This window comes from Neophocaena asiaeorientalis, unplaced genomic scaffold (assembly GCF_003031525.2).
Source record: "Neophocaena asiaeorientalis asiaeorientalis breed wild unplaced genomic scaffold, Neophocaena_asiaeorientalis_V1.1 scaffold147, whole genome shotgun sequence".
Taxonomy (NCBI): Eukaryota; Metazoa; Chordata; class Mammalia; order Artiodactyla; family Phocoenidae; genus Neophocaena; species Neophocaena asiaeorientalis.
In genome coordinates this window covers 1,519,633-1,536,524 of record NW_020173758.1, presented here as the reverse complement: position 1 = coordinate 1,536,524, position 16,892 = coordinate 1,519,633, and the positions used below count along the sequence as shown (strand labels likewise).

Genomic DNA, 16,892 nt, shown 5'->3' with positions numbered 1-16,892 from the left:
TTTCCTATATTTGGCTGTATATTCTTTGGTCACCAAGTTATATGATAATGATCTTATAATATTTTCTATAGAGAGAATAAAAGAATTCACCTTTCATTCAGCTTGGTTTAGAAAGTTTGTTTCAGTTCATAACTTATTTTTAAGTGTTTTGAATTATTACCTTATTTGAGAAAATCTTTATCAAGTTTCTTTCATACAAGATTTCCTGGGTAGTAACTACTCTCTGAATTGACAATACTCACTAACCAGTGTATGAGGCATATTATAAATTTTGTGTTAACCTTGTCAATGACAGCATTTTGTGCCAAAGAGCAAATCTTTTCCCAATATGTCCACAAGATACACTCTTCTTTTAATTGGGCCATTGAATAATCCAATAGCCTATTCATTATTTCTATCCCAAGTGTATCTTTTCCTCTTAATAAATTACTGTGTTTTGGTTTAATCTAATTTTTTTTTTTTTTACAATTCACTTCTTGATGGCAGAAAATTTTCTACCGAGTCCATCCCTCATCTTTATCACTTTTGTTTCATAGTCCATTCTTTTTACTTGGATTTTCTTTCAGCTGTTTATTAAATTTGAAAATTACAAAATAGGGTTCCTTGCATAAATGTCCAAATCAGAGATCTCTTATTTCTCGTTTTATTGAGACAGTCCAAAATGTCTTTTCAAAGAGCAGTTTAAATGGCATATTCTCAACTTAACTTCCCCTCTGTCTCGTTGTGTAAAAGGTTATTCCAACCTCATCCAACATGAGAGAAAATATGACAGAGGGAAATGTGAAGTAGAAAGAGTCCACGATCTTAACTGATTATGACTAAAATACCTTACTTTTGCAAATCTTACCAAAACAATACAAAACCATGACCATGGGAGCACATTTCAAAGGCCCTTGCAAGTGAGAACCCCGAGGCTTAAACTTCCTTAGCGTCATGGTAATTGTACCTGAGCAGCTCTTTAGTCCAAAAAGGAACCATCACTAGTAAAAAAAAAAAAAAAAAAAAAAAAAAAAAATCCAGGCCTAACTGAGGCCCCACTCTGCAGCTCTGATCTTTGAGAACCAGAGAGCCAACATGAAAAATGTTTCATGTTCTACCATTACAGCAGATATTTTTTTCCCTCAGTATGGATCCTAAAAGTTGCTTCTTAAATAAATAAACCAAAAGCATAGACTATGTATGTATTCTTTGCATAATTCCATAAGTAGTCTAAAAAGAAACAGACAGTGAACAACATATCACATACCAGAAATGAGGTAGCCTGAAGCAATAGCAATATTCACTTTCACAAGAGATGGATCACCCCTAGAAATATTAAAAAACAGGTTCCTTTTTTTAGCACATGGTTATAGATGACAGCTACTTTTTTTTCTACTGAGATTTATATAGAATTTAAATGTTCTCTATAGGTGCTCAAATGGTAACTTGTCATTTGCACAAGGTACTGTGTTAGCTATAATGCTTCTAACTGCAATAATCATAATTGCTTATACTTATTAGCCCAAAGTTTTTTGACAATAATATTACCAAAAGACAACATTTTATAAGTGTGTTCTCATATGATTTGTTTGTGAAAGGACTCAGATGGAATTCCAGATGCTGGTGGTTGTTGTTCTGATTCCTTATTCCGAATCAGAGACTCAAATAGCCTCAAGAAATCATCTAGCCTGCCCCTGATTTAGAGGCACTACACTGTCACCCTCACTTTACTGAGGACTGGAGAGATTTGCCTATTATCACAAGTTAGAAAATGATCGGAACAGAACAATTTAATCCTGCTGTTTCGACCCTTACACATATCAAGATCCTACACTTTCGCCCTGCTCATGCTCTTGGCTCCAAGAAACAGATACAAATGATCAGTCCTTTATCTGACTTTTAATGTGAACTACTAGTAAAATGAACATAAAATAAAACTGACAACAGGTAAACTACAAGTGGAAATATTTAGTAGAAGTCATGTGTTCTTTACAAATTTTGATCTGTAAATATGATCCAGGAAAATTGGACCTGGAATAAATTATGGTATCTAAGAAAATGTTAAAATATCAAAAAATATAATAGGTAAAAATTTGATAAGGACAAATTGGTCAACGAATCAAATCTCTGTTATAAAATTTACTTCCCAAAACAACTGGTTCTGTTGACAATCATGTGGGTAAAATAAAAATATGAAAAAAAAGTAGCAATTGTTTAGGTAGAGCACATTAAAACTTGGTCAAGGAATGAAATTCACTAAATTAATTCACTTTGAAAAATATCTTCTCAGTGAAAATGTATGAATACTGGTATAACTCTGACCAGCATAATTCCATATTTATGAATAAAAAACAACATAATTGCAGTCAAATAGAGATGGTCAAAAGACCTGGTCAAATTGCCCCACATCCCTCAGAACCCACGTCTATCACATCCCTGTGCAGTGCTTTTTCAAAACACTCCCAATCCCTCAAACTAAACTGAACTAAGTCTTCTCATATAATGCCACGAAGTACAGTTTGTAAAACTTCTGTCATTGGAATGACATTTAAATTCTTCAAAACGAATCATCTTACAAATTATCGTGTTATGGCTAAACATAATTATTATTCATGCTTCAAATCATCTCATGTGGTACTAAATTCCTCTCACGTGGACATCTATAATTCCCATTTTCCTATCTTTGATATCAAATGATGGGTCAAACATAAATTTAAAGACTAAGTCTACCCTATCTATCTGACTATCCTATCTCAATAATAACTCATTTTTGCTCAGAACAGTGTTTACAATAACTTGATTTCACTCACTAACACGGTATAAACGCTTACATAATCATCATATTCTCCCTGTTTTGGATAATAATTGCAATACTAATGCAAAATGGCCCTCATTATTTGCATTAAATCTAAAATAAATCATTCTAATGCACCTTGCTGAAATATGTCTGAACACAAGCATTTTAACAAACCATACACCATCAATATATTTTCTGTTTTAAAGTAAAGAGACGTTCTTATTAATAATTAAAATCAAAATATAAATCAAATTGACTATATTGGAAAGAAACAGCTTACCAAAGTGGATCAGCAATAGTAGCCTCATCAAACAAGAATATGTACAAGCCAATAACCCCAACCACCAAAGAATGACACGTAGACACTACCCTGCAATGAGATGAAATAGACACAAAGATTTTAGAATCTGCAATAAATTTTAACTAATTCTGGCAAGTCATTTAACACTCTGAAGAAGTTAAATGTGGAAGCATTTAAATATAGGATTGGAGTACCTCTGAGAATATAATACAAAATTGCTATTTAGAAATCCAAGGACCACAACTTTACTTTGGAATCAATAACAAGAAAGATGCCCAGGTCTACAATTTCCTGCTAGATAAATGATGAATCACTTATTGATTAAAGGGTCTAAAGCACAAGCATATCTGATGAACCAGTTGACAGAGTTTTGTGCAAACAGATGGCATTTGGTAAGCATACTACCCTACACCCTGCTCCATCCCCAGCAGCATCACTGCTGGATTAGTTCCTGCTCCAATCAGTTAGGAATGACTTCCAAATCTACTAGCCTTAACGAACTCCATATTCATGGATCAGAATCGGAATGCATCATGAAATGAAAATGTATTCCCTTGGAAATTTCAGTTTTAATACACACATTATTGTACTTGATTCTTGTAACAAATCTGTGAGAAAGCTAAGGTGGCTATTATTAGTGTCTCATCATTATTATGAAATCACTTCTAAATAGAAAAATGGAGGACCATGAATTTATTCAGAAAAAATCTGTTTTTAAAAGAAATGCCCAAGTGAAAACAAAATGTTCACATGATCCACGTGGCATTTTCTTTATAGAAGGAATAACTTTTAGTTGAAAAACATCAGTTTCTATGAACATATCTTGCTAAAAATTTAATGACTTAACCAATATGCAAGTTCTATGATATCCTACTTAAAGAACTGTATACAGGATACTATATGCTTACTCACATAATGAAAAAGTTTATGGGTAATGAAGTTTCTCTTCTCTTCATTAAAACAAAGGATGAGAGGAATAGCAAAGTTTTCTTTTTAGAAATTAATTGGTATGCAATGAATCTCTCTACAGTATGACCCAAATCGTTAAAAGTAAGTGAAATATATCAACCAATACAAAGTTGATATTAAAAAGTCTCATTGTAACTTGAAAAATCAATATACTTGATCTAATATATGATGTGGTCCTAAGTAAACATATCAAATTAAATCAAATCATATTTTAAATGCTCAAAGAGTCTCACTAATTTAAAGGCACTGAGTCCTTTGTAATACCAAAATACATTTTGAAGTGTGATAATTAACCCAATTAACCTGGTTTACAAGTCTGGAATTTTCACGCCAAGCACACCTGTGTTCCATTTGAACATAGCAAGATAAAAATGTAAGTTCCTTGATCTCAAATAAAACATGCCATCTAAATAATCAGACAACCAGCTTTCTGTTGCCATTCAAAAATTCTATTAAAGGAAAAAGCATAACCTTTTACTAACCTGTTGGCTTAGTAACCTTCTATCAAAAAGTTTCCTTTTGGAAAAAAATCTGAATTTTTGTTCCTGATACTCAGGCCTCAAATTCCCTACTCTGTTGAGATGTTATATGGTAAAAGGGAAGAATTACAAGCCCTCAGCTGATGGAAATGGCATATAATTCACGAGAGAAAAGTTACATGTTACTTGGATCAAATAGCTCCCACTATAATGAACAGGAGAAATAAACACCCTGTGCTTACATGCTATTCTTTTTAATAGTCTATACGTTCAGAAACTTCTGTTAGTGAAAATTTCATATTTCATTCTTTAAAATCAGATTCCTGGCAAAGCAAAATGTAGATTCCTCAGGGTCTTAAAAAAAAACACCAAGATAAAATATTTCAGTTTTGTTTGAAGAAGGTTAAAAAGGAATGTTTGTTGGTTTCTTTTTTTTAAGGAAGTAATGACAATTTTAGAATAGCACTTTAAAATTACTGATGTAATCACTCGCAAGTTGTATGAGTATTACCAACAGAAATTACATAGCACAATCAGACAAAAGAGTTATATTTTGAAGAAGCAGATTTAAAAATTAGGAATATTTCAGCACAACAGGACTTTCCATGCCATAGGAAAGCAAGTGGAAATAATAAATTTATTTAATTATATAATGTTAATAACATCTATAAGTATGTATGTCTGCAGAAAAAGTAACAATTAAGTATAAGATTTTCTGACTTATTAACTCAACTGTTACTCTCAGGTGTAAATTTTCTGGAGAGCTTTTCTGCCTTCCGTCCTTTTACTACTAGACGATTTGGGCCACTGATCGTTCAGAGACTCTTTCCTGATTACTAGAGAGAATTAATGTGGGTTGTGTTGATCTGTCTGTTTTAAGACTGGAATCTGGATTTCAAGACATACATGTGTATTCAAAAAGCAGCCAACTGTTTTTCCTTCTTTGCACTCTCCACCTCACAGTTTAAGTCCCATGTAAACCAAGCTGGAGTTGGGAAACAGGAGTAAATTTGAGAGAAAATAGCATAGCATAATAGTATTTGAATAGCATAATGAATCATATAATCCCAGACTCCTTTTTCAAATGGGAACTCAGTTTCCCAAATGGTGATTCCATGTCTCATAGAATGGCAGTGATAAGACTGAATAATGCAAAGTATTTCTCAATTGCATCATTTCATTTCATTTTTACCTTTGCTTCTATCTATCTGTACCCTCCCTGTTTCTTTGGCTTGCAGCTCACCAAGATTCAAATGCCTTTACCTACCTTAACCATGTTGAAATGGAAATGAAAACAGTTCAAAATTTAGTCGCAGAAAATGAATGTCCCCCTCCATATCTCTTTCCTTCTCTTCCCCAACTATTCTATCTTCATGTTAGAAATGGTTTTACAAAATAGTGGTTAGTATCTTTTGTATCCCACATTTGAACAATACTTTTGTGCTATTGTTTAGACAAAAGAATCATACCTCTTACTTTTCAAAAATATGTGGAGAAATAATTCTCACTTTTGGGGAGAAGAGCTATAACATGTACGAACCAGACAAATCAGTGTAAGGTGCAGAAGAAAACAACTAGTCTTCTTCACAGTCTGAGTTATAAAAGTGAATGCCTACAAAATAAGTTGGCTCAAATAGATAGGGCATTTCAGGTCACATATGACCTGAAATAGACTTTGGCAGAAGTTTTTAATTCCGAAAGGAAATTTCAATGAAAAAATAATTATAGCAATTTTGGAGATCTGCTGAGTTCATTTTATAGTTAGCATTAACTTCAACAATAAACAGTATCCCATAGCTGCTCTAATTCACTGAGCTTTGCAAATGCACAGAGGTGTTTGGGCATCTGAAATGCTCTAAAGCAAGTGAAGCAGTCATCAGAGTCCGTCTGTGTTTGAAACCTTGTGAGAGATTAATGAGTTGCACACACACAAAAAATTTGCAAACCAACTAATTAAAATTCTGGCAGGTTTCTATATCCTTAGATGTCTTATTCGTTTTCCATTTACTTTTTTGTTTAAAAGATCTAAAAAGCAATTTTTACTTTAGAATTACATAACAAAAGAACAGATTCTGGAGGGCTATGAATTAAAATGAAAGTTCATTAAAAGAGAGACATGTGCTAACCGTGCACCAGGTTCTTCGGTGTGTAGTGTTTAACTGTCCTAGGTTGGGCTAAGCCAGCCCGATACTATATATAGGCTACTCACAGCCAACTAATGTTACTTCTGTTACCATTTCCAAAGAACATGTGTTTGTTATCATAAATATTTCAGAGGAGAATGCAAAACAGTGCCTTCCACCACAGTCTGCCAGAGTCTACTTAACACTTCCCTAGACAGTTAAATAAATTTTTCCTAACATCTTTCAGAATAAGAATTGAAAATTTTTTCTTGTATGAGATCTATCTACTTGTCTTTCCTTTTATTCCTAATGTCAAATAAAAAAATTTGACCTAAGATTTTGTTAGATCCTAAATGAAAAAGACTTTTTGGAAATATTTTAAATGCATAATTTTATTTCAAAAGACTAGGTATATTTTAATCAGTCATTTACATTTCGTATGCTTTACCTTGAGTTCCATTCAATCTTCTTTTCGAAGTTGAGATTATTAAAACCTGGAGAAACTTTTGCTGAAAACCAATAACTTACAAAGTGGAAAAGAAGCTGAAAGGTGAAAAAGCTGGTAAAACCAGCGCTGATGACCAATATGGTGTTGGTATCCATATTTCTTCAACCTGTTAAGAGAAATGTTGGCTATGAAATCCTTTAAATTGCTCACAATACACCTAAATTAATTTTTAATTTTAAAAGAGTATGTGGTTGTATTTTTAGTGATTTATTTTAATTTCGCACAAATGTAAGAATACAAGGAAACTATATGAATTTTAAGCCTTTACCAGCTATCTGTCATGTATCTCATATTTGTACTTAAAAGAGGGGAAGATCTATTACCTTAACGATTTCAATATTATAAATGTCAGGAGACAAATTTAACATCATATACTCAAAATTACCTAAGTCTAGAGTTTACCACTAAGAGGGAATTTCAAGTACTATAACTGAAGGTATTCTTTTCGTAATATTTTTAATTAAACTAAGGACAAATCACCTGATTTCTCTATGCCTCAATTTTCTCATCTATAAAAGAAAGTTGGTTAGATAATTTCTAAGAAACAATTAAGCCAAAATAAGAATAGAACTAACATTATCTGCTGTAGCAAAACAAAAACCAATTATATAAGAAAAAAATAATTGTACAGTGTGACAAACATTTAAAGTTTAAGAAGAATAATACCATCTTGGAAATAATCATACCACTGTTACTGCTTAAATTAGTATTTAACTTTTAAAAAAATATTTTGCAATCACAGATATCCTTGAACCAAAAATCCTCCATGGCTTTTTATCTCTAAAAGAAAACATTTTTATAAAAGAGCTCCAAGTTTTAAGGATAGAGTTAGCGCAAAGAATGGTAATATGCATATATACACATTCAAAGTATGTTTTCTATCTCATTGAGCTAAACTTTATCTGGCTCCTAAAAATCTTAGGAACATTCAGACCAAAAAAAAAGACACTGAAGCATTTGCTCATATCCAGCAAATACAGCATTTCTACGGCTCCATCTTTTTTTTTTTTTTACGGCTCCATCTTTGATAGAGCTGACCCTCAAATGAAAAGGAAATGAATCAATACATATTTCCAGCTGCCTAATGTGAAGAAATAAAGTCACCTACTGAAGCCAATTCACTAGAGAAAAACCACATCATTGACTGCACTAGCAATAACCCCACTTCATTCCCTTCCAACCAGGATATCATAATAAGAATCAGTCTCCCACAGGGCCTCTTCTGACAGAATTCATGTGTCTGTAATGAATTCTTTCCTCATTCTTTTTTTCTGGTTTGTGTGTACAGTAAAAATATTGATATCACAATTCTTCTCTGTGAGATTCCATTAACTTTATTCCTCATTTAATTGTTTTTAATTCAACATGTGTTTATTGGGCATTACAAAATTTAATTTTAACCTATCTTGGTCTTTTAACCTAGGTTTAATATTAACAAAATAATACATAAAAGTAAGTTTTATACATAAATTAAACACCACTGTAGTTTGCTAAGTGAGATGTAAAAAGGAAAATGTTTTTCTAAGATTAAGCAAATAAGGATCTTCATGCCAGGTGGGCAGATAAACAAAGACAATGAAACCAGTAACCGGTAGTGAGCGGAGAATCTCATCTTAAATGTGAGGATGATTTGTCCTGAAGGGTTCTGTGTGTTCCCTGGAGGTTATGGAGGGTGGCTAGGCAAGAGCTGCTTATTCACCTCAGTTAAAATTCAATGTATACAATGAGTATTTATTTCATGAATGTTTGCTAGAAGTTATGTTATAAAACATAGTAGGTATCACGCAACATTATCCATTTTATGAATTGTTAATTTAAGCAATACATTAAAAAATCAAACAATTCACTATTAAATTCCTCATTCCTAAAAAAATTTAGTTTTTATTAAGTCTTTGTTATACTGGGTATCTTATATTTTCAACAGACTTTCAGTTAACTAGAGTTGGGGGGGTACATGTCGAGAATCTCTCTTTGCAAAAATGTTCCATTTAAAACTAAAAAGCTCCACATACTCAAGTTATGGATTCCTTTCAAGGCTCAACAGACAGAAGCTAATTAAATTGTTCTACTCCCAGCTTTGCTTCTTATTAAACAGCTGCTTGCTTCATCAGTCATGCCAAGTCAGGGACTAATCTAAGGAACTAAAAAAAAAATTTCCCAGAAAACCAAAGCTTCCGGTAGGAAGCAACTGCCCCTGTTCATTCACTGAATCAGGCAAGAAAATGGTGAAAATGGATAAAACCAAATAATGCTCATTACTGACACAAATTAAGGGCCTTTTAGAGTTTAGTGATTATTAAGTAGAGGAATACACAGTAAAAGTAGAAAAGTATTAGACTTGGTTCATACACCTCTACATACGGCTAGTAGCTGGCAGAAGGCTTGGGTACTATCCTAGAACACAGCAGCCAGAACAGAAGTGGGAAATATTTCTGTGCCAATTTACAAGGGGAGTGTCTAGACATGAAATTTAATTAGCCCATCCTGATTCCCAGGAATTATGGACACCAAAGAAACTCTTCCAGAGGCTTCCTGAATACAAAGGATGTTTGTACTTTTCCCCACAAGATGGTTTCCATAAACTTTAATTCAAGTTGGTTTCTTGGTAGAGAAAACCATGAAAAGGTTTGAAGGATGCCTCTCAACCACCACCTTGTGAGGGCCCTTCTCCAGGAGGACTCCCAGAAGGAGGACCACTGGAAACAGCCCAGCCAGACTGATTCAGTCTTTACTTCAGCCAACAGTTCACCCAAAACCTGTCATGAGTCCGCCACATACCAGGCACTGTGCTGGGACTCAGACTACAAAATGGGAGACATGCTCATGGGCTAGTAGGGAAGCAAGAAACTGATCACTCCCACATAAAGTGGTAAATTCATGGTGCTAAGGGGGACACTCCCTGCTTTCCTGGGAATAAATACCCAGCAGAGAAGACATATAAACAGTGAGGAGATATCTGAAGGTACTCAAGCTAAACCAAGAGAACATCTTCTCATCTATTAAAATCCCAAAAAGATGCTCTAAGGCTGAAACTCCTAAAGATTCAGTTCCACCAGGTGACTCCAGAAATACTGACCCAGGAATACAACCTTTACTCTCATTTCCCCATGTTCGTTATCTCCTTGTAGCACAAGGGGTTCCTTAGGGAGTGTGTTGGAATCACCAGTATCACCTCCAATCATCAATACACATACACAACCTTCACGTTCTGATACAACTTCCAGGGAAGAACCACTGCTGTACCGATTAGCAGTAAAAATCCTTAAATACAGGGGGAAAAGTTCTTATGTGGTTGTTTTTAAGGGAAGCAAGGAAGGGGGAGCTAGGAAGAATACCCTACACATGCTTAGCAGTCCTTTTCCCATCCCTTTCCTTTTTCCCACATTGACTCCAAATATTCATTGCTCTCAAATCTCCAGTTCTCCCTGTCTTACAATAGATGAGGTTTCTTCCCATTTCACCAAAAAATGGAGGCCATCAAGCATAAACTCCTGATGATGGCAATGTTTACTACCTCCCCTCGCCCCAATCCAGAATTTTTCTCTGCACATTATAGGCTCTGCTGGGGTGTATGTCCCACACATTCAACATGGTTTACATTGTGTGCAACCAAACCCCACCATCTCCCAATGTACCAGTCCTGGATGGTCAGCTACCCTCTGGATGGCTCCATAAGGGCATCCTGGAGGCCCACATGCTCCACATGACCCAAGCTGAACTTAACCCCAAACCAGTCCTCCCCCCAGGGTTCCGTATCTCAGAGGATGACACTATCACCCACAAACACCTCCTTACCTTTAATCTAGAACAGCTCAGTCATCCTGGTCTCCTTCCTATTTCCTACTCACATAATTAACTGACTGCCAAATCCTTGTAGATTGAAGAATACCAAATGAAGAACAACTTGATTCCACGAAAGTTCTGAAAGTTTCTCATGAGATCCTTATTAATAACACAAAGAAATGTGGCTAGATAACAAAATTAGGCAAATCTAGAGTTAGCTGAAAAACTAGAACCAGCATTTAGATCAATGATCTGAAAGAGACTTGAGAAATATCTCCTGCGATATCCCATAAGGTTCTCTCTTTTTGGTCTCTTTCAGTAATATTTTTACAAATATTTATATGTTTACTCAATCTGCATATAACACAGAGCTGGGAAAGATTGCTAATAGAATCAGTTAACAGAATCAGGTTTCAAAATGATCTTCAGAAGCTAAAATAGTGAATCCCAATCAGAAAGATAAAAACCTGAATAATTTTTTCAAAGGCAATACCCAGGTATAGGACTTAGCATAATAGCTATATAACACACGCGCATCATGCACACACACACACACACGCACGTAATATTAGCATGTTAATTTACACAAACCAACAAGAAATAATAATGTAATGAAGATACTAATAACAAAAAACAAACCTCAGAACCACTTACAGAGAGCATAGATCAGGACACGTATCAGTCCCATTTTACTCTGAATTAATCACATGTCAAGTACCTTTACAGCAGTGTAACTAAGATGGTGATTTTTAGAAATCATATCATATCATGAAGAGTTGAAGGGCTGAGTAATGTCAGCTTGGGAACAAGATTACTTAGAGAGGACTGAAGGGCATTCTTCGGACATCCGAAGAACTGTCATGTGGAAAAGTGAAAGAGGGAACTTACTGTGCACCGCTCTAAATGGCCCAAATGGGCAAAAATTACAGAAAGGGAAGAGCTCAGCTTACTTTAAGGAAGACCTTTCTAACAATTTAGAAGTGCCCAAGCATCTGTCATGGAAGTGGTAAACTGACCACAGGGAGGGTTGGTCTGCAAAGGGGTTGGGCGCTAGTCTAACCTTTAGAGCACGTGCAAAGTAAGATTCTGGGATTCTAGGACTGAACTTAATTGTGGCATCTAAAAACATAATTTTGTATTAAATACTACACTAGCTTTTCAACAGTCTATCACTTATGTTTTACAAAATCAAAGTTACGCGTGTAAGAAAATATTAAGTACGTATGACACGTTGGGAAGTACACAGGCTCTGTTACAGTCTTGAGTTTGAACTTCGGTCCCACTGCTTGTTCACTGTGTGACCTGGGGCAAGTAACTTGCCTTGCCTTACCTGCACCTTGGTTTCTTCATCTGGAAAGTGGAGATAACGACAGTACTAATCCGACATGGGGAATAACCCACGGAACGCTGGGCGCTTAGAACAGTACTTGGTGTGTGGTGCATACTCGGGAGTACTGTTTCTCCTTCCACCATCGACCGCCTCCAGCAGCATGCAAGACATGCAATTTCTGGGCCTGTCATCACTCCAGCCCAGGGAAACAAGACCATTCTCTGGCCACTAGGCCCTATGCCTCTAACTCACCCCCTTTACATTAGTCAACACTCAAAATGTAGGCAGCCCCACTGCAGAGATCTAGCCTCCATCACTGGACTATCCCTGTCACGCTCCAACGTTCCTTCCCAGCCACCTGACCCAGCCCATCACCCCCTCTACCTCCCAAATGCTTCCACTGGTCCCCTGGGACTGGGCTCCCCACCCAGAAAACAGTGCTCTATGCTTGGCCTCTCCTCGGCCTGCTCTGAAGACACCCCTCTTCTTCTGCAACCTCTCAGCTAGTGGCTGCCTAGGCCCTCATCCTTCAGTGTCAGGAGTGGCCCTACAGGCTCTTTGCTCTCATGGTTCCCTTCAGGGCTTACTCCTCCCTTCCCTCACCTCCTATAAACACGCAGGGTGCTTTGGTCCTGCTATTCAGTTATACCACCTTCTCCCTCTTCTCAATGATATCATCTTCCAACCTCCTGAACATCTCCTCCCATTCAAAGACTTGTCCTGGTTCACTTATGGTCCTCAAGCCCTGCCATTATCCTGAATGACTTCCTATATATGTAGAAGGCCCAGGTTTCCTTAACAACTCAGTCCCTTAATCTTCATCTGGAATGGTACCCCTTCCATGCCACCTCAACCATTCATGGACCTTTACTGTCCCTTACCCATCATTTTTCTGCCTCCAAAATAACATTTCTAGAATTCTCCTTGTTGACCTTTCCTTCAAGTGTGCTCAGTATTACAACATTCTCAAGTTACACTGGCCTCTCAGCTTTTCCTCAATTCAGTAGCCCTTTTCTCTTTTTACTTCCCTCTTTAATCAGCTTATATCCTAGAGCACATCATTTCAATAACAGTCTTTCTAACACCCCACATCCCCTTTCCACTGCCAAGAGCCGGTGAAACTCCAACCAAGGACAGGCCCAACAATTTACTCAGTGACAAGGCAAGCACAGTCGGAGCACTGTTGGAAAAAGTCACATACCAAAGTTTATAGCAGTCATATACTGGTGAGTGTGAAATTACAGAGGGATCAAACAGCTCTCAACTCTGCCCTGCACTCCTAACACACTGCCCTCGCCAACCAATCCTTTCACGCTCCACAATTAAATTTCCAAGTTGCCCCTACTCTTTTCAAACCTCCAACCATCCACCCCCACTCTCAACAGATAACCCCCATCCTACTTCACAAAAAATAGAAGCCAACATATGAAAAGTCTCAATATTGTACTATCAACCATTCAAACTACCCACCTGTCCTCCCATCTCAAGACAACCTAACCTGTGCACTTTGGAGCCATCCTCTCTGGCCTTCTTGGGAAACTTTTCTTTCCCATTATCCTTTATTCTCTCCTCAACTAGACCTTTCTACTGGCTTTTAAACAGGCTCAAGTTCCCAGTAAAAACAAGAATCAGGCTTCCCTGGTGGCGCAGTGGTTGAGAGTCCGCCTGCCGATGCAGGGGACACGGGTTCGTGCTCAGGTCCGGGAGGATCCCACATGCCGCGGAGCTGCTGGGCCCGTGAGTCATGGCCGCTGACCCTGCGCAACCGGAGCCTGTGCTCCGCAACGGGAGAGGCCACAACAGTGAGAGGCCCGCGTACCACACACACACAAAAAGAATCAACAGACCTACCTCCTCTTCTTCAATTTTATATCTCTTTTCCAGTATAGCCTCTTGCCCTCTCTCCCTCCCCCCACCTTTAAGGACAAAGTTCTAGAATGGTTTTTCCATATTGTCATCATTTCTCAGGTCTCTCACTCTTCAGCCCACCTCATTCCCGCCCCCACCCTCGTCGCTCCCCTGAAATAGCTATTGCTAAGGTCAGCAATGACTTCTATGTGTGGCCTTCGTGTCACCTGACATCTCAGCAACATTAGACGCCACTGACCACTTTCTCCTTGAAACACTTTCTTCCCTGTGTTTCCATGACACCACACTTCTTCTTCTGCTCAGACACTGAGTAACAGAATTCCCTAAGCCTCAGTCCCAGACTCTCTTCTACTTGTTTCCTGTATGATTTCACCTATACCTGTGGCTTCGGTTACCACTTACATGCAGAAAAATCTCAAGTTTTAATCTCCATCCCAGGTCTCCTCTCTGAGCTCCTGACACGTATGGCCAACTGCCTAGCTGTCAGCACCACACAGCATTTCAAACGCATTTCAAACCAAGCTCATGGCCTAATCTCTAAACTTGGTCCTCTTGCAGGTTCTTCATTTCTGTGAATGGTACCACTGTACACCCCCCATCTGACAGCCAGAAACCTAGGAGCCATCCCCGATAACTTGCCTTCTGCACCCTCCTACGAAGCCACCATATCCTTCCCCTTCTTAAGCAGCTTTCAAAAACATCCATTTTCCTCAAGCTGCTACCACCACTTTTCTGAATTGTCTCCAAACTGGTCTCCTTAGTGTAGAGAACAGACTGGAGGACTCCAAGGGAATCGGCTCTAAAAGCTGTCTCTGGTCATGTCACCTCCTCACCTACCCCCAACTTAAACCTTCACTGGTTGCCCAGTCCTCTGATGAGGGCCCTGCTCTCCCCAGCCTCAAGTGGCACTTGCCCTCGCTTGCTGCACCCCAGCTAATGTGGCCTTTCTGACCCTTAAAGATGCCATGTTCCCTCCCTCTACAAGGCCTCGGCATAAGCTATCCCCCGACTCCCACCCCGCCCCTCCATCCCCCACTGTAACGCTCAGGCCCCTCAGCTCTCAGGTCAATCATCACTTCCTCAGGGAAGCCTTCTGGGAGCAATCCCCCCCCTGGTCTGCTCACGTGGCATCATGTCCCTTTCCTTTACAGCTGCAATTTCAATGAACATCTCCTTCCCCCAGTGGAATGTGAGCCCCATGAGGGTGGGAAACACAAACATTTCCCCCCCACCATGTGTCCCCATACCTAACACAGGGCCCACCACACGGCATGTGCTCAATAAATGTCTATGAAATATAATAATGATGACAACAGACATTCGTATTCTTACACGTGCTTTCCGTTCTGCTAGTACCTGATCAGTCACAGGTTCCCTCATTTTACCAGTATAATCAGAACACTAGAAAGAAAAATTTTCTAAATTGACAACCCTAGTAGTATAGTATGAACACATATTCACTGCAAAAGGATTCTCACCTCCAAATATCCAAAAGCTAAGAGCACCAATGTTATAAATGAAATAATACTGAGTGTGTGCCTTAGTCTGTTTGTGCTGCTGTAACACAACACCACAGACTGAGTGGCTTATAAACGTCATAAATTTATCGCCCATTGTTCTGGAGGCTGGAAGTTTGAGATCAGGGTACCAGCATGGTTGGGTGAGGGCCCTCTTCCAGGTCACAGACTTCACATGGCCGAAAGGGCAAGGAAGCTCTGTGGCATCTCTTTTACAAGAGCACTAATCCCATTCATGGGGACTCCACCCTCATGATCTAATCACCCACAAAGGCTCCACCTACCAGTACCACCACTTCGAGGGTTAGGATTTCAACACGTGAATTTTGGTGGGGGTGGGTCACAAACATTCAGACCACGGCAGTATGGTATTTGGTTTGTCTATGCCAAACTCCTTACAACGTGTGATATATGTTCAAAGACTTCATGTGTATATTTAACTATAATTTGCACTATATTTTCATACTGTCATCAATTACAGATGTACTTATTTATTGAACTTATCTACCATGTCAGTAGCCCTAACACGTAAAAGTTTTTTAAGTCTCTACTAGCAAACTGTAAACCATTTGTAAATGAACACGTGACTACAGAAAATGAGATATTTACCAGACCAAACAAACAAAAACCCTACCAGAAAAATACCTGCTCCCCACCCATTCTGGTTTTATTTGCATTTTCATACGGGTGGTATGAAATCATTGCAATCATTGCAATCATCTTTCTCAATGCTCACGAAATGTCAATAATTAACCAGAGACGTTAAAACCCCTTAGTAAAGAATAACTCATCATACTACCCACTTTTGACTTTTCATTCATGTAAAAATTTAAGCACCTAATCAAATGTGTACAAAGTTTTCAGCTAACTACACTCACCGTTTTTATTTTTCATTGTTGTTGCTAATTCTGCGTTGAGAGCTATATGAAAAAAAGCTAGGAGAATTCCACCTCTTTTTCTTTTCTGAGCATCAAGTTCGAGAACCATTAGCATTAGAGTGGAAGTCTAAAGGAAGCCAGCCGCATAAATGCCAACCGAACTTCTATAAATCCTCCAGTATTCATGGTGCTGCTTTTTAAACTGAAGCAAATGGAAAGAAATGAAGTCTAAACCTGGAAAGGCTAAGGAACCCTACATTAATATGATTAAGTTACACTCCCTCTCTCGGTGATATGATGTTACTTAAGATTCAACAAGGAATTGCTCATTACTATAGAAAAGATTTCTCCATGGTTCT

At 37.9% G+C, this 16,892-nt stretch overlaps 1 protein-coding gene across 4 annotated transcripts in view; it reads right to left on the bottom strand.

The window, feature by feature from the left end:
- Nucleotides 1–16,892, bottom strand: part of TLCD4 (TLC domain containing 4) — an 87,758-nt gene that overhangs the window by 31,443 nt on the left and 39,423 nt on the right. For all 4 annotated transcript variants that reach the window (XM_024751296.1, XM_024751297.1, XM_024751295.1 and 1 more), the window contains exons 2-4: nt 7,097–7,262; nt 3,057–3,146; nt 1,247–1,305 (exon numbers count right to left, since the gene is read on the bottom strand). In XM_024751296.1, coding sequence (XP_024607064.1) covers nt 1,247–1,305; nt 3,057–3,146; nt 7,097–7,251 — 304 coding nt within the window. In that variant the 5' untranslated portion in view covers nt 7,252–7,262. The remainder of the gene's footprint in view (nt 1–1,246; nt 1,306–3,056; nt 3,147–7,096; nt 7,263–16,892) is intronic.